The following is a 22,469-nucleotide window of genomic DNA, read 5'->3' as shown; positions in this document are numbered from 1 at the left end:
GGCAGCTTGGCGCACATATCAATGGAGAAGAGACCGTTGATTCAGAAAGTACATGAGTTGATGGATCAAGGTCTGATTTTAGATATTTTTGATGAGGGGGTATTGTTGGCCCACTTTTCAGTGAGGCCAGACCTGCGAGATAAAGTCAGAGTTTTCTAGCACAGAGACCATCAATTGATGAAGATCATAGAAAGAGTACAACAAGGTGAAGGTGGTGAGTTTGGATTTGCAAATGATGGCGCCCTTATGCAAGGTTCCAGGATATGTGTACTCGACGTGGATAATCTCAAAAATGAAATCATGCAAGAGGCACACTATACACTATACAATGTCCACCCAGGCTCCACCAAGATGTACCATGATGATGTGAAAAATAGCTACTGGTGGAGTGGCATGAAAGCAGACTTTGTGTCCAAGTGCTTGACTTGTCAAAAGGTGAAGATTGAACACCATAGGCCGTCAGGGAAGTTGTAAGAGCTTCCTATCCTAGAATGGAAGTGGGAAATGATTACTATGATTCGATATAGGTAATTGTAGACTGTCTAGCTAAATCAGCTCATTTCTTGCACAGTATGCCCGGCTCTATATTCGAGAAATAATCAGATTGCATAGAGTTCCTGCTTTCATAATATCTGACAGAGGGCCACAGTTCACTTCTCAGTTTTGGAGGACGTTGTAGGAGGCATTTGGCACACAGTTGAACTTTAGTACCACTTTCCACCTTCAAACAGATGGGCAGTCCGAAAGGACAATCCAAAAGCAGACTTTGTGTCCAAGTGCTTGACTTGTCAAAAGGTGAAGATTGAACACCATAGGCCGTCAGGGAAGTTGTAAGAGCTTCCTATCCTAGAATGGAAGTGGGAAATGATTACTATGATTCGATATAGGTAATTGTAGACTGTCTAGCTAAATCAGCTCATTTCTTGCACAGTATGCCCGGCTCTATATTCGAGAAATAATCAGATTGCATAGAGTTCCTGCTTTCATAATATCTGACAGAGGGCCACAGTTCACTTCTCAGTTTTGGAGGACGTTGTAGGAGGCATTTGGCACACAGTTGAACTTTAGTACCACTTTCCACCTTCAAACAGATGGGCAGTCCGAAAGGACAATCCAAACACTGAAAGACATGCTTCGCATGTGTTTTTTAGATTTTGTAGATCAATAGGATGATCAACTACCCTTGGTGGAGTTTGCCTATAACAATAGTTATCATTTCAGCATGGGGATGGCACCTTATGAGCTACTATATGGCAGAAAGTGTAGGTCTCCTTTGTGTTGGACGGAAATGAGAGAAGCGAAGGTGCATGATATAGACCTAGTGCAGTACACTTCAGAGATGGTTCCTTTACTCAGGAAACGATTGAAAACAGCTTTCAGTAGGCATAAAAGTTATGCAGATCCCAGACGGAGGGATGTGGAGTTTGTAGTAGGCGATTACGTATTCCTGAAAGTTTCTCCGATGAAGAGAGTTATGAGATTTGGGAAGAAGGGCAAGTTGGTACCTCGATATATTGGACCTTTTGAGGTTATTGATAGAGTGGGAGCAATTGCCTATCGGTTGGAGTTACCACCCAACCTTTCTCATGTTCCTGTATTTCACATCTCCATGCTCAGAAAATACATACCTAATCCTTCTCATGTGCTACAGTTAGATGTAGTAGAGCTGAAATAAGACTTGATGTTTGAGGAGCAACCTGCTATAGTGGACTACCAAGTGAGGCAGTTAAGATCAAAACAGATCCCTATGGTTAAGGTTTTTTAGAGGAGCCAGTCAGTGGAAGAGTGCACCTGGGAGTCAGAGTGGGACATGCGTAACAAGTACCCTTATCTATTCAATGTGTAATTCTGTACTTTATTCTGCTTTGTGTAAAATTCGAGGACAAATTTTCTGTAAAGTGAGAAGAATGTAACACCCCTAATTTTTAAATTTATTATTTTGTGGGTAAATATTAATATTTTATTTTATTTAAATTTTAGAAAATTATTTGAAATTTTTTGGATTTTAGAAATCGGGTTCGATTTTTCGAAAATATAAAACTTTGATGATTTTTAAAAATTTATTTAAAGACCACGTGGTAAAACTAAAAATATATTTGGACTCTACAAATTTTTTTGAGTTTTTTAGAAATTTTTTGAAACTTTTGGGCCTCGTTTTCGGTCCCAAGGTAGAGTAAAAATTTAAAATTTTATATCCTGAATCAGACCGGCCGAATCGAACCTGATCGGACCGTACCGGCCATTTCTTTTTCTTCCTTCCTCGCGTGCGCGCCCGACGCTTCCTCCTTCTCTCCAATTTTCTCTCTCCTCTCTCCTCTTCTCATCGTGCCGCCGCCGCCCTAGCCTTCCCCACTCGCCGGCGCGCCGCCCTAGCCTTCCCAACTCGTCGGCAGTCGCCTGAGGTGCAGGGAAAACGCATCCGAAGGAGCCCTAAAGCACAGCGCGTCGCTTCGCCTTCCTGGCCAAAATCTGGCTGATCCGGCTACTGATCGGACTGGGTCTTGTGTCAAAACTCTTATACACCTTGAGAGCTTTGCATAGACACCAAGAACACCAAAATCTATTGAGCGATTTGCCCAATTTTTATCCAAAAAGTTTTAGCCCATATCAAATTTTGGGCTAAATTTCTCACAAACCGTGAACCCCACGAGAAAACCAAGAGTACCGAAGTGCTCCACTTGTCAAGAGCTTCGTGGCAATACCAATTTCAAAATTTTTCGACACCATTTTTCAATGGGTCCTACGAAATTTCATAGTATTTTTTCAAGCACTAAATGAGCTTAGAAAATTCCGTAAAAATTATATACTAACCCCCGTATTGTGAGCTTCATGTAGGTACCTTAAATTCACGGAAATTCACCGATTGCCCGGGTTTGTAAATTTCGGGTCGGACAGACAGGCTATCGAAAAAGTCTTGGAACTGGGTCAAAATTTTGGCTACCCCACTATTTTCAGATGTCTCGAGCGTGCTTCCGAGGTCGGAATCGACATAGGTAAATCCGAACCTTACTTTTTCTTAATTATCTAATGCTTGAATGGGATTAAAAATTCATAAAATATTCGTGGTAGCTTAGAAAATTATGATTCTTTTTGCATTAGCTTAGTAATAATGCTAAGGAGCGTGGGGCAAAATTTTAGAATTTTTAGAGTTCATTTGGGTAGTTTTTACAAAATAGTTAATTATAAGGATTAAACTGTAATTTTTCATATTGTGATTGTTAACTGTTTAGATAGGCCTAAGAAGGACTGTGTGATGTGATTGAGTTGTAGATGTGTGGTTTGTGGATATAGAAGTGCGTTTTAAGTCTTTTGCAGGTTGGGTAAGCCTTACGTATAGGGGAGACTGTCGAATTTTCGATACAACTTAGGATATCTTTGATCTTTTCTTAGTTTGTATTGAGTCAAATGTATTAAATAATTGTAATAAAATTGTCAGGTAAGTCGAGACAGCCTTCCTTCTTCGCTCAGCAGCCACAGTGACTTCGATTGAGTCTTTGAGTAAAATATTAATTTTAATTGTAATTTCGATATTACTATATGTTCAAGCATGCCCATGCATCACTTATAAATATGTATCTATGTAATTAAATACTAGGCATATTTTATATTGCATTCATATATATTGAAGTGCCATGAATGTTATTTGTGGTAATTTGGAGCAGTGTGTGTGCGTGGCGTGCGTGTAATATGATATTGGATATGGACAGGACGGGTAGACACGGCTTGAGAGACACTCACTGGGACCTAGTCCTTCGGGGTAGACACGGCTTGAGAGACACTTGTTGGGACCCCGCATTTGGTTTATTAAGCGAAAGTCCGGCTTGAGAGACACTCGCTGGCCGAGGTTGGATTAAGAGGGCTGTATAGGGGATCATCTCCCATATATGTATTGTTTGACAGTGTTGGGTGTGTGAGTGCTCCAAATTGCCTTCTTACTGTTATGACGTGATAATATTGACGATGTTGCATTTCACTCCACATGGTGCATTAGCTTTAGATAGCTATAGAGATTATGGTTAAAATTGATATTTTACTCTCTGAGTCGAACACTCACTCCTGTTCATCTATTTTTTTCCAGGCTACAAGAGGATTATTGTTGTGGCTAACCTGCTCTTCTTCTTCGCAGGTCCATTGATAGTATTTAATGTGTTTTGTACCATTGAGTTAAATTTTTAGATTCCGCATTTATTAGAAGCACTTATTTTAATTGGGCATGTATTATAAAAGTTATGTTAGACTTGTAAGATTATTAACTATATGCATGATGGGATTGGATGAGGGAGCTGAATTCCCATTTGATTTATGACCTTTTGATTATGTTGAGGGTGAGCTGAGCTCCTCAATTTATCATATATTGTGTTTACAAGTCGGGCGAGTCAAAAACTTCCCATTAAATGGTTCATTTTATAGTCGGACTCTGTCCGGTTAAATTCTTGAAATTAGGCCCAAATGGACCTTAGAGTTGGGTTGAGGAATAATTAGGTTTAATACGGGTTTCGAAGGTTTTAGACTGCCTAGGTCTTAGTGTCAGTCTGGTCCATAAGTTGAGTCGTGACATAAATATTATTATGTAAACTTTGGATTGCAATTCCCATCATTGGTCCAATAGATTGCAATTGTTTATTCCCAAGTCTTGATTATATCTTCTTGACTTTTTGGTATGGATACGACTTTATATGACCTAGCAAATTGCATATATATGAAATCACATCTTGTACTATTAACGAACTATTATTCTTTATCGTTTTGCCATAGACAGGCCCATCTTAAACATGATTTTAGACTCTTGCCAAATAGCCTAAATTATTAGCTGTCTTTCAAGCATTTGTCCAAGCCTCTCTTATGACAAGATTACCAACACGTGCGCATATAGATCTAAAGCTAAATTACGTTATGGATAAATAGAGAACAATAAAATATTACCACCTGATAAGAAAGAAGTTTGATATGTAAATATATGGCGGGTAGGTGGGGTCCATTGTTTCATTCAACGGCCGTGTTCTCACCAGCAGTCTTCTTTACACGCAAGCATCATGTTCGTGCAAGCATCATGTTCGTGCAATCACGCTACGCCAAACCAAAACTGTACCTACGGAGAAGGAGAAGACCGAAGATGCTATACGCCCACTGCTCTCCCACCATCTGGTTCTGTTGTTTTCTTGCAATTGTAGTATTTTAAACCACAAATAAGAGACCCTTGGGAAAATTAGATAACGGATTCAGACTTTAGACGACTTGAAAGCTCTCTCTCCGGATTTCTTAACTTTCTGTTTGGTTATTGAGAATCTCAACAGGCGAAGAAAAGAGGGACTGACGATATCTAGAATTGGAAAGTTGGATTCTTCATCTCAGGTTTGGTTTCTTTCAAGCAAAAAAAAATCATCTTTAATGGTCCCGAGTTTCTCTCTTTTCACACTAACGTTTCTCTTCTTTCACATTAACCGTTGATTTCTCTGCAATTAAATTTTGCTGTTTTTTTTTGACATTTTTGCTTTCCTTTTCTACAGCGTATTGATTTTTTTTTTTTCCATTTATATATACATTTTTTTCGCCTTGATTTTTTTCGTGTGTGGCTGTGGTCAATGTTTCTTGTTGGGTCCCTGTCGTAAATCTAATTGTTTCATTTGTTCGTTGGTATTCTCTGCAACAAGCAATTATTAAACCCAAATGGTATTCTTCTCCTTCCTGGAACTTTTTATGCTTAAATGGATTTGCTATGGGTACTGATTCTTGTTTTATTGTCTCTGAGTAGATATAATATGGCAATGGCGGACAGCAATTCTGTGTCTCATTCTGGGAATGCCTTAAACCTTGAGTCGGTGAGAGACTCTTTGATAAGACAAGAGGACACCATTGTTTTTAGTCTGATAGAGAGAGCAAGGTATCCCGTCAATTCTCGACTGTACAATCAAACTTTGGGGTTGGTTCCTGGGTTTTCTCGGTCCTTGGTTCACTTCATTGTTAAGGAAACGGAGGCTATTCAAGCCAAGGCAAGTCTCTTGTATATTAAAACTCTTGATGTGTTCTCAAAGAATGCTCGTTTGGATGTATTATTATTATTGTTGTTGTTGTTGTTGTTTTGCTAATATATAAAATTGTTAATTTGTTTTTATTGAAACGTTGTTTGGTCAACTTTATATCTTTGGCCATTGGATGGTGCCTGCCTTCAAACTGTTTTGCATAAGATGCAACTTGTTATTATTTTTCCTGTCCTTTCCTATTTAGATGGATTTTGAATTAAATAAATGTGCTGTGCTGAGTTGGAGCATGTAATTGCAAATAAGGTTAGGTGTTTTGACGTTAGCATGGTTCCACATGATGAGTTCAGATTTTGGCATTTTTCCAAAGACACGAGATTTGTGTGTAACCTTCATGCCAATTAATTTCTTTGACTTGTTTGATTCTGATTACATCACAGGCCGGGAGGTATGAGAATCCAGAGGAAAATCCCTTCTTCCCAAATGGTCTACCACCCTCAGTGGTGCCGACTCATAAGTATCCTCAGGTAATTGTTTTCTTGTAAGCTATGTTTTTGTTTTACCGGATTCCATGAAGTTGAGAATCTAAGCTTCTCTTATAGGTTTTGCATCCCGCAGCTGCCTCCATTAACATAAACGAGCACATATGGGATATGTATTTTAACCAACTTCTTCCATTGTTTGTTGCTGAGGGTGATGATGGCAACTATGCGTCAACTGCTGCTAGTGATCTTAACTGTTTGCAGGCAATGATTATGCTATAAGCCTATAACATGTGCTTACATTCCTGGTTCCCCTTGATAAAGGGTTGATGTTTGTTTTGCTAAACCACTTTTATAGACTATAAAAATGTAAATTCCTGCCTGCAGGCCCTCTCTAGAAGAATCCATTATGGAAAATATGTGGCTGAAGTTAAATTCAGGGAAGCTCCACAAGATTATGAACCTCTAATTCGTGCTAAGGTATCATTAAGGATGGTATGATTTTGGAGTAGAGCTAGCATTAGTAGGGCTTAAGAAGATGGTGACTTAATTCATTAAGTGTTGATAGCAAATTCATAGTTGCATTTTTTTAATCCCCAGTTACATTTAAGAGTAAAGGTAGTGAAGGATGAATAGTTATTCATCATTAATATTTCCACACAATTAATTATGGTGATTGGCATGTAAATGCAAAATTTGCATGGACTTTTAAAAAATTTTTTTTCTTTATCATTCTAAGTTCTTTATTTTGTTGAGCAAGTAAAATGATATTTAGCATATTAGTGGGCTAATACCTTTGTTCTTTCAGGACAGAGATGCTCTGATGAACTTGTTGACGTTTAAGAATGTGGAAGAGATGGTGAAGAAGAGAGTTGCAAAGAAGGCAACTGTGTTTGGGCAAGAAGTAACCCTTGGAAACAATAGCAGTGGAAATTACAAGATTGATCCTTTGATAGTTTCTCATCTCTATGCAGAATGGGTAATGCCGCTCACCAAGCTTGTTGAAGTTGAGTATCTCCTTCGCCGACTGGACTGAAAACCTTATATCGTTCACGAGTAATCGATGAATATTTTCATTATTCTAAAGAACACAGGAATCAGATATCCAGCCCATGCAAAATGTCCCATTTAGATATGGAGAAGCATGCTCCAGTATGTTCATTGGCATTTCAATGCATGTGTTATGCCTTACTGATTATGTAAGATTTTAGAAATAAAACATTATTTGGTATGATGCTCAGTTCTTCAGCATCAGAAGGCAATATTCATTGGAGGATCATGCAACATATATAGCATTAATCTGGATTAGGACCGTGATATTAATTTTGCACCTTCCCTTCAACGTATATTAGTTTTGATTTCCTTTCTCTGGAGTAATAAAACTCGTATATGGATTCTAATTTACTAACTGAATGAATGCATTCTAATGCGTGTCATCTAATAAGGAGAATGCTTGATTAGCGAGTTCGATTTAGCCTCTACCAAGTCAGAACCTGACAAAAAGCCAATTACTATGGTTTTTTTTTCTTAATAGATAAATTACATTGCATTAAAAAAAGCATATGCTCATTATATAGAAAGAATCCAACTAAGATCCAAATATTATAGAATCAAGGCTTTGGCCAATCCGATCAAGAGGAAAATATTCACGAAGAGAAGCTCATACTAGATTGGGCTGATCCACATTACTCCGTGCGAGTGACCACCCCCCATAGAACATTAACCTTCTCCTCAACTATACAGAGCAGTAGCCACCCAAACAGAATGAAGCTAAGAAAACCTCAACTTGCAGATCAAGAAACCCTCTCCAGTAAATCCCAAAATTGCAGCAAAACCAAAGGCTCTTATTTATGCACAAACCACTCCGCTCGGAGTTGCAGAGCGAGACCCACTTCCGAGACGGGGGATTAAGACCTCTTTGCTTCGAGGGGCAGAAGAGTAGCGGAACCAGCAGATATGAAGGCCTATGAGCCTCAGAGGACCAATGGACAAACTAAGAGAAAAGTCTCTCTCTATTTAGAGAGAAAAGCCATGTTATTATGGATATGACATAAATCACTCTATGTACACCAAACTTATATAAAGAAACATCTTTGATGTAAAGTCTGACACAAATTACTCAGACATTTCATAAGTATCAAGCAAATTATAATATACCAATCAATCAGCATCATGATTACTTGTACTTCTAAGTAACAAAATTCTCAAGTATATTACAATGGCTTATCCGGATTAGTCCTTAAAGTTCTCAAATCTATATGACAGTTCGCCCAATTTCATTATTTTCCCGGGATATCATTCACTAACTCTTCCACCACAGATGATGGGTGAGTTGTCATTATAGTAATTTTGGGAGAGCAATGAAGAACATAATGACTAGAAGTTAAGTGTGAGTGTGTTAAGCTTAAAGTGATACATATAGGGGCTTTTAATCTGACATGATAAAGAGAGAAATTTTATTAGAGATTTTATCAGATTCTTATTGGAGAGATTGTTTGTGAAAAAATAAAAGAGGATTGATTTTGTTGAAATAAAATGAAGTCTATTAAAGTTGAGTGATTGGTAAAAATAACTCGGTCGCCTTAATTTACGTTATCGCCTATTATTGCATAGAGGAAATTTTTGTCATTTCATAATTAAAAAGTACCATGAAATGGTCCCCAATCCTCAGTGTCACTCTTCTGACTCTGCCCTTTCATCGTCTTCTCTGCTTCGCTTGCTTTGATGACATGCAGAGACTCGGTTCTTCACACTTCCTGTGTTGAGGCAAAACACCAGAAATGCTACATACATTGTTTACGAAAGAGTTTATTAGCCCTCAAATTAGCCTATAAAACCCCAAAATTTGCATCTATAGAAAGGAGTTTAGGTTTGGGGTTTAGGGGTCTTCGGCTTTCTCTATACTGGGAACTACATTCTATGCAAGTCATTATGAGTTTAAGATTCTGAGTTTCTATTCTTTCTCTAATTTTCTTTGCTTTTCGGTAGTTTTTGTTAAACCATGTAAAAGCCTGTTGCTTTATGTGGAATTTCATTTATTTTTAATAATACTTGTTAGGTGTGACTCTGAGTTGGTTTATTTTGCGTTTTTGGGTGAGATTTTTTATTACTTTGTTAGGATTCACAGTTCATGGAATCATGGCCTTATCACTAATGTCTACGTATGCTTATTCTTTTCAGATTTTGAATTAAATGAGGGAGCTAGTGGTTGCCATGGATGAAGACATTGGCATGAGTAGTAAGGGCAAGAAGCTCCCAAATGGATTTGATAACGAAATAGATTTTGATGATGATGATGATGATGATGATGATGATGATGAAGAGTTCATGGACTTAACCGCTTGCTTACGCGATTAGGGGGACGGTTTTCTTAAGGATTTCTGTGAGAAAGCTGCGACCTTGTTCTTCGATGAGTATGATCTCATCAGTCACCAGATCAACTCTTACAATGACTTCATCCACAACGGTTTACAGATGGCCTTTTATTCCTTTGGTGAGTTGGTCGTTGAACCTAGATATGACCCATCAAAGAAGGGAGAGAATGAATGGCGTTATGCTTCACTAAGGTTTGGGAAGGTCTCACCCTTGATAAACCAAATTTTTGGGCTGGCTCGGATGGTAGTGAACACAATATGTTCCCTAGATATGCGAGGCTTCAGAATATGACGTATTCAGCCAGGATGAAAGTGAATGTTACCGTAGAGGTTAGTAAAATGTATTTTAGTTTCTCTGAACTTTGTGTTTCACGGAACTCAGCAAACTTTACTAGCGATGATGCTGGCCATTTTGTGACTCACAGGTTTTGAATCTTGATTGGTTGTTATGTTTCTTTGTTGATATAGAGATTGAGAGATAAAGATGTGGTTCTTTGTCAGTTAAAATATCTTTTTCTGTTTAAATGGTACAATAATGGCATTTTCATTCTCCGTGTGAACTTTTTTGGAGAAGGATTTTACAGCTCAGAGTTGTAAACTTTTTGAAGAATGCCATAGATTGATTTCTCCTCTCATTAAGAGTTTTCAATGTCTGATATTTTTCTGCAAATATTTCAGGTGTACACCCAGAAAGCTGTTAGAAGTGATAAACTGGGAAAGATCAATTTGTTGACAAGATGGTTCTAAGTACTGATAACAGGGATGTCATAATTGGGAGGATGCCTGTAATGGTTAAGTCTGACCTTTGCTGGATGAAAACAATTGAAAAGGGTCATTGTGATTTTGATCATGGAGGTTATTTTTTGATCAAGGGCGCAAAGAAGGTGAGTTTAAAACTTTCTTTTTTTGCTTTTTTTTTTAATTTTATTTTTAAATCTATTTGATTTCAAATTAAAGAAAAGAAAATCCAACTAAATTAATCTTCTTTGTTCCCTTTCGAACTCTGAAGCTTGGAATTCAAGATGGCATATCCGTAGGAAGAACTACATATGTTCTATTGATGATTTGGATGGCTAGACCTTGGTTCTGTTAATCGCTTACTACTCTTCTTTTCTATTTTGAGGCTGAATTAAATAACTTTTTTTGCTTGAGCTTGCTATATAAGTCTATTGCTTTTCCAGTTTCTTCATTCATTCTTCCTTTTTTCTTGTACTGAAGTGTTGTACCCTTGTTGAATGTGCTATTCAAGTTATTGATCATAGTTACTCATTGTTTTAACACCTTCTCTGCCCAAACATCATGATATCCATCTTTTATTCATTGCAGGTTTTCATTGCACGAGCAAATTTGTTTAAAGAGACTTTGGGTCTCAAATACTCAGGGATGGACAGTTGCGTACAAGTCTGAAGTTAAAAGGAATAGATTAATTGTTAGACTAGTGCCAGTGGGGCCCTCTAAAGATGAAAACATTAAAGGAGAAAAGAAAGGCCTTACTGTATATTTCTTGTCAATCGAGATCCCTGTATGGATTTTGTTTTTTTCCCTTGGAATCAAGTCAGACAAAGAAGTTGTAGATTTGATTGATTATAATACAGAGGATGCCAGCATTATGCCTCAATTCATTATGCTGATGATGAATGTGAGGGGTTTCGCAAGGAGAGGAGTGCTCTTGGTTATGTGGTTAAACAAATACAAGGAACCAGATTTCCACCAGGGGAAACTGAAGATTGCATTAGTCTGTATTTGTTTCCCAGTCTCCGTAGCCCTAGGCAGAAGGCTTAGTTTCTAACTTATATGGTAAAGTGTCTTTTACAGGCATTTAGTGGCCAAAGAAAACTGACAACAGGGATGGTTTTAGAAACAAGAGATTTGAGTTGGCTGCTGAGTTGCTAGAGGGAGAGCTAAAAGTACACAAAGCACATGCACGGACGTGCATGGCCAAGGTTTTGTAGAAAGAACTCTATGGAGATCGTGAAATGCGCCCAATTGAGCATTATCTGGATGCTTCTATAGTCACCAATGGTCTATCGAGAGCATTCTCATCTGGGGCATGGTCACATCCATATAAGAGGATGGAAAGGATGTCTGGTGTTGTGGCTAATCTGGGACCTACAAATCCATTGCAAACAATGGTTGATTTGCGGAAAACACGACAGCAGGTTCAGTACACAGTGAAGGTTGGAGGTGCTAGATACCTGTAAGTATAAAAGCTTACAATTTAGTTCTTGTTTTTATGCATTATGTCTATCCGATATACTAACTCTATAGCTAAAAGCAAACACTCTTAATTGCTTGATTGGTTAACCATATATCTAACCATGTCATAATTGACAGTGCTCAGGTTATTGTGCTAACTGTTTCTGGACAAGGCCGTATTGCTAGATAAGCTAATCAATGTACTTATGAACTTAAAGTAATCTTGAAATCAATGGATTTTTGGGGTGACCAGTGTGCGATGCATGATAAAATAAATTACTTTCATCATTTGTTCTCTCCCCACTTTACCAGTCATTTTATGAGTGGTAGTAGCATTTGGCTTAATGTGATGAAATGACTTTTAAGTTCATTGAGGGTTGAACATGAAATGTCTTGGCTTCTAATTTCTTTGTAAGCTCAGTTGTAAAATGGGGGCTAATTAAAATGCCAAGTTATATTTGAGTAGCAAGCAGGGTAGCACAATTTGTATGTAGACAAGTGGTTGATCTCATTATCTCATCATGTATGTGCTGATACCTGGAAAATGTTGATTATGCTCTGCCAATAAGGCTAAGTTTCAAACAGTTGCTGGAAATAGATTTTTTCAGTTATTATTTGCATGATTATAATAACTGTTGATATTTTCCATCTTCTGTTGAAATGTGTGTGTGTGTGTGTGTGTGTGTGTGTGTGTGTGTGTATGCATGCATATCTGATCATCAGGAAAATTACATTAGTTTGGTTAGATTAGATGTTGGGTTGTGGCAGTTTCTTTTTCTTAATATAATCTACTGCATGCAGGCACCCTTCTCACTGGGGTAGGCTTTGCTTTTGTTCGACTCCAGGTGCTGAAAACTGTGGACTTGTAAAAAATTTGGCTTCTACTGGACTTGTTAGCACAAACATTTCAGAACCCCTAATTGACATATTGTTTGATTGTGGAATGGAGAAAATTGTAAATGATACCCATACTAAACTTAATGGGAAGTATATAGTATTTCTGAATGGGGAATGGGTTGGAGTTTGTGAAGATTCTAATTTGTTTGTTGCCAAGCTTAGTCGCTTACGATGGAGAAAGCAGTTGCCTCAACAGGTTTTGTCCTTTTAAATTTTTAGTAATTTTGGTCTTTTGAGTGCTATAACCGTTTTGTTGTGCTTTAGTTGGTGGAATAAACATCTAGTCTGACCACATGGCATATGCAGGTTTTGTTTTATGTGATAAGATTTTGTTGATATCCCTAACCTTTTTTGTATTGAACATTTCAGAACCCCTAATTGACATATTGTTTGATTGTGGAATGGAGAAAATTGTAAATGATACCCATACTAAACTTAATGGGAAGTATATAGTATTTCTGAATGGGGAATGGGTTGGAGTTTGTGAAGATTCTAATTTGTTTGTTGCCAAGCTTAGACACTTACGATGGAGAAAGCAGTTGCCTCAACAGGTTTTGTCCTTCTAAATTTTTAGTAATTTTGGTCTTTTGAGTGCTATAACCATTTTGTTGTGCTTTAGTTGGTGGAATAAACATCTAGTCTGACCACGTGGCATATGCAGGTTTTGTTTTATGTGATAAGATTTTGTTGATATCCCTAACCTTTTTTGTATTGTATTCTGGTAGGTGGAAATCAAAAGAGATGAAAAGCAAAAAGAGATGCGCATATTTCTGATGCTGGAAGGATTTTACATCTCCTTTTGGTTGTTCAGAATTTAACTAAGATAAAAGGTTTTAAAGGAGGAAATTAAACCTTCGAATCTCTTCTGGACAAAGGAATTATTGAGTTTGTTGGAACTGAAGAGGAAGAGGATTGCAGCACAGCATGGAGTGTAAAATTTCTTCTGGAGGGAGCTGATGGGAAGCAACCTTAAAGTACATGCACTGTGAGCTTGACATGTCCTTATTGGGTTTAAGTTGTGGGATCATTCCCTTTGCCAATCATGACCATGCAAGAAGAGTTCTATACCAGGCTCAAAAGCATTCTCAGCAAGCTATAGGTTTTTCCACAACAAATCCCAACATCAGAGTGGACACCCTGTCACATCAATTGCACTATCCCCAAAGGCCACTTTTTCAGACAGTGACTTCTGATCGTCTTGGAAAATCTGGATGCCAACAAGGTCATAACAGAATGCTGCCAAAACCTGAGTTATATAATGGTCAGAATGCTGTCGTGGCTGTCAATGTTCATCTAGGATACAATCAAGAGGACTCCTTAGTAATGAATCGCGCTTCTTTAGAGCGCGGTATCAACATATCAGAAGTTACAAGGCTGATGTTGATGATAAGGAACTATTAGACAAGGCGAAAGTTTGATGATACTGTAAATTTTGGGAAGATACAGAGTAAAACTGGATGTGTTGACAGCCTTGACAATGACGGTTTTCCTTTCATTGGTGCTAATCTACAGAGTGGTGATATTGTTATTGGGAGGTGTGCAGAATCTGGGGCTAATCATGGTGCAAAATTGAAGCACACTGAAAGGGGCATGGTCCAGAAAGTCACATTATCTTCTAATGATGAGGGAAAGAATTTTGCTGTGGCGTCTCTGAGACAGGCAAATTTGTGAACATATTACACTAATGGTGCATGTGAAAACACCACAGATATGCCTATGTATGTCCACATGCACATAAACCATGTATTCATGCATGTTTTCAGACATACACACACATGCATGCATCCACATGGTGTGAATTATATTCTAATGGCTTGGCCTTTTGCTTAAATTATTGCCTTTAAGATAAATGTCTCCTAGCTCATTGCTGCAGGTTCGTTCTCCATGTCTTGGAGACAAGTTTTCTAGCATGCATGGACAAAAGGGTGTTCTGGGCTTTTTGGCAACTCAAGAGAACTTCCCTTTCACCAGACAGGGAATAGTTCCTGATATTGTTAAAAACCCACATGCATTTCCCTCACGACAAACTCCTGGTCAACTCTTAGAGGCTTCTTTGGGAGAGAGGATTGCCTGTGGTGGTTTAATGAGATATGCCAGCCCGTTCTCCACAATCTCTGTTGAAGCAATCACAGACCAGCTTCATGGGTGACATTTCCTTTGGTTCATGTCATAATATTCACCACTGATGCACCATGTGAAATTTGTTAAATAATATCATTTTTAGATTTTTGTCTTATCTGAATTGCTTTAGAGGTAGAAATAAAAAATGTCAATGCCATCTTCTTCTGGGTCATTTGGTTGCCAGACTAATCCTGCAACAGTTCATTTTTAGATTGCATGGTTTAGTTCATTCTGAATTTACTACCTCATAGATAATTTCCATATTTGAACATTTTGGAGATTGTCTCCTGTTGTTTTCTGTAAATGTGTAACACCCCAAAATTTTTAATTTTATGAGCATTTTTAGTATTTTAATTTTATTAAATTTTTGGAATTTTTTTGAGATTTTTCGGATTTTAAAAATCGGGTTCGATTTTCCGAAAATATAAACTTTGATGATTTTTAAAAATTAATTTAAAGACCACGTGGCAAAACTAAAAATATATTTGGAGTCTACGTATTTTTCTGAGTTTTCTGGAATTTTTTCGGAATTTTTGGACCTCGTTTTCGGTCCCGAGGCAGAGTAAAAATTCAAAATTTTGTATTCTGAATCGAACCGGCCGAATCGAACCGGACCGGATCGGACCGGTCGAATCGGACCGGCCTTTTCCTTCTTCCCTTTTTCTTCCCCGCGCGCGTCGTCCCTCTCCCTTTTCTCTCTCTTTTCTCTCTCCTCCCCACCCCCAGCCGCCGGCCAGCCACCTGCCCAGCCCCCCAGCCGACCGGCGCCGCCGCCCAGCCCTCCCAGCCGGCCGGCCGCCGCCCAAACGGCCGGAAAAACGCGCGCGAAACGCCCCCCTGCGCGCGCGCGCCGTTTCGACTTCCCCGGCCAAATCCGGCCGATCCGGCCACCAATTGGACCGGGTCTTGTGTCTAAAATCATCTACTCGGCGAGAGCTTTCCATAGACACCAAGAACGCCGAAATCCATCGAGCGGTTTGTCCGATTTTTGCTCGGGAAGATTTTAGCCCATTTCGACTTTTGGGCTAGATTTCTCGAAAACCGTGAATCCCACGAGAAAACCGAGGCCACCAGCACGCTCCATTCGTCGAGAGCTTCGCAACGACATAAATTTCGAATTTTTCCGACACCGTTTTTCGGTGGGTCCCACGGAACTTCGCAGTGTTTTTCCGAGCATTTAATGAGCTTAGAAAATTCTGAAAAATTTATGTACTAACCCCCGTGTTATGGGCTTCGTGTAGGTATCCTCGATTCGCGGAAATTCGGCGATTGACGGTTACGCAAATTTGGGCGCATGGACCCGTTACCGGAAAAGTCTCCGAATTGGACCGAGGTTTTGGCTAGCCCCCCATTGTCAGACGTCCCGAGCGCGTTCCCGAAGTCGGAATCGGCAAAGGTAAACCCGAACCTTGCTTTTTCGTAATTTTCTAGTGCTTAAATAGGATTAAAAATCCATAAAATATTCGTGGTAGCTTAGAAAATTACGATTCTTTTTGCAATAGCTTAGTAATATTGCTAAGGACCGCGGGGCAAAGTTTTATAATTTTTAGAGCTTGTTGGGCAGTTTTTGCAAAAATGATAAATAATAAGGACTAAATTGAAATTTTGCGTATTGTGATGGATAACTGATTTGATGGGCCCAGGAGGGGCTGTGTGATATGATTGAACTGTGGATATATGGATTGTGAGTATAGAAGTGTGTTTTGAACCCTTTTGCAGGTTGGGTAGGTCCTAGGTATAGGGGAGACTCTGCCGGATTTTCGGCACGACTTAGGACGTAATTGGTCTTTTTCTTTGTTTGTATTGAGTCAGATTGTATTAAATAATTGTAATATAATTGTCAGGTGAGCCGGGACAGCCTTCTTCCTCCGCCCAGCCGCCTCAGTGACCATCGTCAAGTCTGTGAGTAAAATATTAATTTTAATTGTAATTTCGATATTATTATATGTTCAAGCATGCCCATGCATCACTTATATGCATATATTTATGTAGTTAAACTCTAGACACGATATATGTTGCATTCATAACTGTTAGCGTGCCATGGATGTTGTTGTGGTAATTTGGAGCAGTGTGCGTGCGTTTGCGGCGTGTGATGTGGTGTGGACTATGGATAGGACGGGTAGACACGGCTTGAGTTCTTCGCTGGGACCCGATCCTTCGGGGTAGACACGGCTTGAGTTCTTCGCTGGGACCCCGATTTGGTTATTAAGTGGAAGTCCGAGCTGAGTTCTTCGCTGGCACCAGGTTGGATTTAAGAGAGCTGTATAGGGGATCAGCTCCCATATATTATGATTGATGCTACAGGGTGCGTGAGTGCTCCAAATTACCTTTTTGATGTTATGATGTGAAAATGTTGTTGATGTTGCATTTCACTCTACAGGGTGCATTAGTTCTAGATAGTTATAGAGATTATGGTTAAAATTGATATTTTACTCTCTGAGTCGAATGCTCACTCCTGTTCAATATTTTTTCAGGCTACAGGAGGATTTTATTTTGGTTAACCTGCTTTTCTCCCTCGCAGGTCAATTATTACTGTTTGTATAAACTTGTTAAATCTTAGAATTTCCGCATGTGTTAGAAATGTTTATTTGATTTGGGTCTGTAAACTAAATTATTATTTTGGACCTGTAAACTTAATATGCTATGCATGTTTGATGGATTGGATGAGGGAGCTGAGCTCCCATTTATTATTATGTTGATGAGTATGTGGAGGGTGAGCTGAGCTCCCCATTTGACTATATATTGTGTTTACAGGTCGGGTGAGTCGAAAACTCCCCGTTGATAAGTCCATTTTATGGTCGGACTCTGTCCGTTTGTTTTCTTGAAATTAGAATTGGGTAAATGAACAGTTAAGGCTTACTACGGGCCTCGGGGGCTTTAGGTTGGCCCAGGTCCTAGTGCCGGTCCGGCCCATAGGTTGGGTCGTGACAAAATGATTTCCAGAATAATTTGTTCTTTTGATATTCATGCCAGAGCCGGATTTCCAAGATGGGGAAATGAGAGAGTTTTCAATGGTCGAACTGGTGAAATGGTTCATTCTCTTATATTTATGGGTCCAACTTTCTACCAGCGGTTGGTCCACATGGCTGAAGACAAGGTAAAATTCCGAAACACTGGGCCTGTTCACCCCTTCACCAGACAGCCAGTTGCAGACCGTAAGCGTTTTGGTGGTGTCAAGTTCGGCAAGATGGAGTGGGACTGTCTTATAGCTCATGGTGCATCTGCTAATCTGAACAAGCACCTTTTCACTCTCAATGATTCTTCACAAATTCATATTTGCCAAAGTTGCAAAAATGTGGCAAATGTGATTCAACCGGGGGTGCCTGGTGGTCGCAAGTTTAGGGGTCCCTACTGCAGAATTTGCGAGTCTGCTGATGATGTAGTGAGGTTGAATGTACCTTGTGGGGCCAAGTTATTATGGTAGGAGCTCTTCAGCATGGGTATTAATTTGAAGTTTGAAACTCAGCCATGTTGTGCTTCTAAATGGGGTTTTTTTTTTTTTTCCTTTTTTAATGATTGTCACCCTTGTCCAACTTTCTAACTACATGTTATCTATGTTACTTGTACTGTACAGTATTATTATGAGAAGTATCTATCAGTGTGTTTGAACGAAGGTAATATAACAAAATTGTCCAAATTTATCAATTTTACGAATTAAAAAAGTAAGAGTGTTGAAGGTTTTAAAACCTCAAAAAATCTTATTTTTTAAAGAAATTTTCCTCCAAGTGCTTGAATACATTAATGTTGGATGATATTCATAAATCTAGGAGGTGGAGATTTGACGATGAAAGAGAAGCTTAAATCTGGGTTTTTATGGTTTCTGTTTCTGGGCTACGCCTGGTGACTATGGGTTTTACATGACATCAGTGTGTATAAGAATTAAAAATTCAGAAAACGCCCTAGACCCAAAATCCCTAGTAGCCGAAAAGGGCAAGTGGACCAGTAGAAGCCTATATAGGCTAAACAATTGAAAATTTGAAGATTGAGTGTGGCGGTCAAACGTAAAGCCGTAAAAGGCCAAAACCCCAAAGCACAAAAAAAAACCGTCAGTGCCTGGTCAACATTAGTCAAAAAGAGAAAAGGTCCAGATGCTCCCCTTCCCTCGCTGTCTCTATAACCATGCCTCTCCTTGCTTCTCACTTCTTCATCTCCTCATAACCGAACAGAGCACGTCCAACAGCAACAGGAATTGGGTCAAGGACTGTCCTTTCCCAATAACCATCTCCTCCTTTACTCGACTATCTATCAAAAACTAATTTTTTTTTTTCTTCTTCTCTCCTCTCTTCATGGCCGACTCTGTAGGCAAGAGGGAATCACGTACCCTGTACTCGAAGGCCTCTGCCTGTGATTCCCCCTCCTTCTCCAACCTTCTCAGAAGCGTTTTGACTACCAATTCTCCCACTTTGCGATTTCAGGTTCTTATTTCTGTTTATATGGATTTTATTTTTCTGTATTATGTTTGAATGGTACTGTTTTGCTTTATTGTTGTGATTTTTGACACTCTGGTGAACGCGTTGTGCTTAGAACTTATCATTAATTTTCTCTCTGTAATTTGGTTTCTTGGGTTGGTTTTTTAAATTGATCGTTGTTGCTGTTACGATTTTATTTAGTATAACTTGTACGGAGCAATGATAAGAAGAGGGGTTTCTAGGTAGGCTTAGCTATTGAGTTCAAATTTATTTCGAATTTTTGTTGCCCTACAGTTGGGAAGTGAAGACAGCATTTGGAATTTTTGGTTTGCTTTGTTTTATACTCTGTCCTATCACATTGTTGACTAAATTACTCAGTTTTTGGAAAATCAGCTGTAAAACTATTCAATTATTTTGTTTAGAGTTTTTGTCCCTCTGATTCATTTAATTTGTGCTTCCCTGTAATTTTCTATTAGATAGACATGGGAAATAGAATGATTCATGTTCTATGTAACAAATCGCATTAAGTGGGTGAAGAACTTATCTGCAATTAGACCTGGAACAATTTTAGTATTGTTTTGAGATGTGTGCCAACATGGCATAGGTACTGGTTATTTTGTTTTGTTTTCCTTTTCTTTCTGTAATATAGTTTTCTAAAATCCTGTTGTCCTTCCACACAGCCATAAAAATCTATGCAAGTAGCTTAGATTGTAGATCCCACATTTGATTAGGTGTGATTTATAATTTTTTGATGAATTTGTGACCATGCTATTCCATATAACTTTCAGAATTGTAGAAAATCCACCAGAAAAACAGAGAAAATTGTGCTTATATGAATAACATATGTAGGTTTTTCATTTACATTTTTTGGCAAGGTGCCCATATGTTATGAACTTCTTTGATGTTGGATTATTAGAATCATGCGATACTTATTTTGTAGGGGAAATATGAGATATCCCAAGAAGATAATGTGGTGAGCAAAAAGCCTAAAGTAGATGGAGCAAAGTTGGAACTTCAGGCTGAATGTGCAAATCCTTCTACCAATATATCACCTATTACTCCACCTGCAACGTCCATGCCTCATTCATCCCCTGCAATCCCAATGTCTGGGCTAATATTAGACCAGAAAAATGCTGACCATAATACCAGTCTTTCCCATATTGTTACGGAGAAACCTGCCAGTGATGGGTATAGCTGGAGGAAGTATGGCCAAAAGCAGGTGAAGAGTTCTAATAGTTCCAGAAGCTACTACAGGTGTGCACGTTCTAATTGCCTTGCAAAGAAGAAGGTTCAACGCTGTGACCATTCCAAGGATATCATTGATATCGTTTATATAGGTCATCATAATCACGATCTCTCTCAAAACAAATGCAACGTGTCAAGAGGATCTGTGGCATCTGCTAACCTTGCTGCAGGCCATCATATTATTGATTCAATTCAAAGGGTAGCTGGTGCAGATATGTCTATCTGCTGGGAAGACACCAGGCAGTCATCAGTGCATATCTCTGAATCTGAACAACAGAGTTCAAGTAGTTCTAGTGGTGATCTTAGGATTAAGGTTGTGGAGCACAATGGTAATGAGCTGGACTCAAAAAAATTGTAAGTTATTTGGAAACATGATCCTCTTAAAATAGCTTCCATTTAAGTTTTTCGTTAATGAAATCATTGTATTCTGATAATTGTTTTCCAGTTTTGTTTCGAGTGGGGCAGAACAACAGAAAAATAGCTCTTGTGGGATTGCAGATGCTGAGGTTCAGGAGAGGCATGGTGCGGAACGAACGCTGAAAAAAAGGCATGTCCTGTTTAGAATTTGATTCTCTTGAAAATTAAAACCTGCTTTTGATTTTAGTTTTGACGTTAAATGCATATAATTGGTCAACAAACAGGAGTGCGTATTCAGCTTCTGTCTTGGAAGCTAATAAAGAGACTAAGATTGTTGTGCATGCTGCTGCTGATGGGGGCATCTCAAGTGATGGTTATCGATGGCGCAAGTATGGTCAGAAAATGGTGAAGGGGAATTCTCACTTGAGGTGAATTTTCATATTAATTTGTGCAATTATTAGTGGATAAGTTCCAACTTTTAATGGATTCTTCTTCTGTTGTACTCATACATATAAGCCCTGGTTTTTAGCCATTGCATTGCTCTGTCTATAGTTGCATTCACATATTTCCATGGCATATGTGCTTGAATTTCTGTGCATTCCATGATGATTTGTAATTATACACTGAATTTTATACTGAATCTTGGTTAGTCCACATTTATCTGAGCTACTCGCCTGTCCTTTTGGTGAAATGTTAGGAGTTACTACAGATGCACATCTGCAGGATGCCCTGCCCGCAAGCATGTTGAGAGGGCCGTAGATGATGCAACAACCGCCACAATAACATACGAAGGGAAACATGACCATGACGTGCCCATACCTAAGAAACAAAAAGGTTCAGAAAATCTTGGTCGGATTTCCTCCAATACCACTATGAATGATGCTAACTGCAAGAAAACAAAAAGTTTATCTAGCGAAAGGATTTCAGCCAAATGGTCAGTGGACAGAGAAGGAGATTTGATGGATGAGAAGGTCTTAGAGCTTGGAGGTGAAAAGGCACTGGAGTCCGCCCGAACCCTGCTCAGCATTGGAATTGAACTCAGGCCTTGTTGAGAAACAAGTAGTAGTGTTGATTGATGCAAAAATTTTCTCAAATATTCCTTCATTAACGGAGATTATGCACCCTTGATTTGAGTTTATTGAAATTTTGGCAGTCTTTCTTTTATCATTTGCTCTTTATGGGCTCTTTTTTCTGTAAGTGCTGTCCTTCTGTGGAGCATTCTCTTACTATTTCATTGATTTATTATTATTTTTTTTAAATTGGTTGTTATCGTAGAGGTTGTTAAACCAGTCCCATTCCGCTTGGAGAGGTTAAGTATGAAGTAAAATACTTGGGCTTAATTACTATTTGTCTCCTGAGGTTGGAGTGCAATTACAAATCAATCTACCGATTTTGATAATTGTATTATAA

At 38.7% G+C, this 22,469-nt stretch overlaps 2 protein-coding genes and 1 pseudogene across 6 annotated transcripts; all 3 read left to right on the top strand.

The window, feature by feature from the left end:
• Positions 1-5,025: 5,025 nt before the first annotated feature.
• LOC110673909 (chorismate mutase 2) lies at positions 5,026-7,694 on the top strand. 5 transcript variants are annotated; one of them, XM_021837148.2, is made up of 7 exons: positions 5,038-5,352; positions 5,652-5,670; positions 5,753-5,990; positions 6,419-6,505; positions 6,581-6,724; positions 6,848-6,940; positions 7,269-7,694. In XM_021837148.2, exons 3-7 carry the CDS (start codon positions 5,760-5,762, stop codon positions 7,494-7,496), a joined length of 783 nt encoding a protein of 260 aa, XP_021692840.2. In that variant the 5' UTR covers positions 5,038-5,352; positions 5,652-5,670; positions 5,753-5,759; the 3' UTR covers positions 7,497-7,694. The 5 variants fall into 5 exon arrangements, with proteins under 5 accessions (XP_021692841.2, XP_021692838.2, XP_021692840.2 ...); XM_021837146.2 differs by lacking the exon at positions 5,652-5,670 and having other exon boundaries at positions 5,037-5,352; XM_021837147.2 differs by having other exon boundaries at positions 5,038-5,670.
• Positions 7,695-9,001: 1,307 nt separating this feature from the next.
• Positions 9,002-18,661, top strand: LOC110673883 (DNA-directed RNA polymerases IV and V subunit 2-like; annotated as a pseudogene).
• Positions 18,662-18,911: 250 nt separating this feature from the next.
• On the top strand, positions 18,912-22,318 carry LOC110673878 (probable WRKY transcription factor 32). Its single transcript, XM_058129578.1, has 5 exons — positions 18,912-19,463; positions 20,398-21,056; positions 21,148-21,258; positions 21,347-21,487; positions 21,757-22,318. The coding sequence occupies exons 1-5, from the start codon at positions 19,335-19,337 to the stop codon at positions 22,109-22,111; spliced, it is 1,395 nt and encodes a 464-aa protein (XP_057985561.1). The 5' UTR covers positions 18,912-19,334; the 3' UTR covers positions 22,112-22,318.
• Positions 22,319-22,469: the final 151 nt, after the last annotated feature.

This window comes from Hevea brasiliensis, chromosome 11 (genome assembly GCF_030052815.1).
Source record: "Hevea brasiliensis isolate MT/VB/25A 57/8 chromosome 11, ASM3005281v1, whole genome shotgun sequence".
NCBI classification, from domain to species: Eukaryota; Viridiplantae; Streptophyta; class Magnoliopsida; order Malpighiales; family Euphorbiaceae; genus Hevea; species Hevea brasiliensis.
The sequence above is the reverse complement of the archived record's forward strand: the minus strand, read 5'-3'. Positions and strand labels throughout refer to the sequence as shown.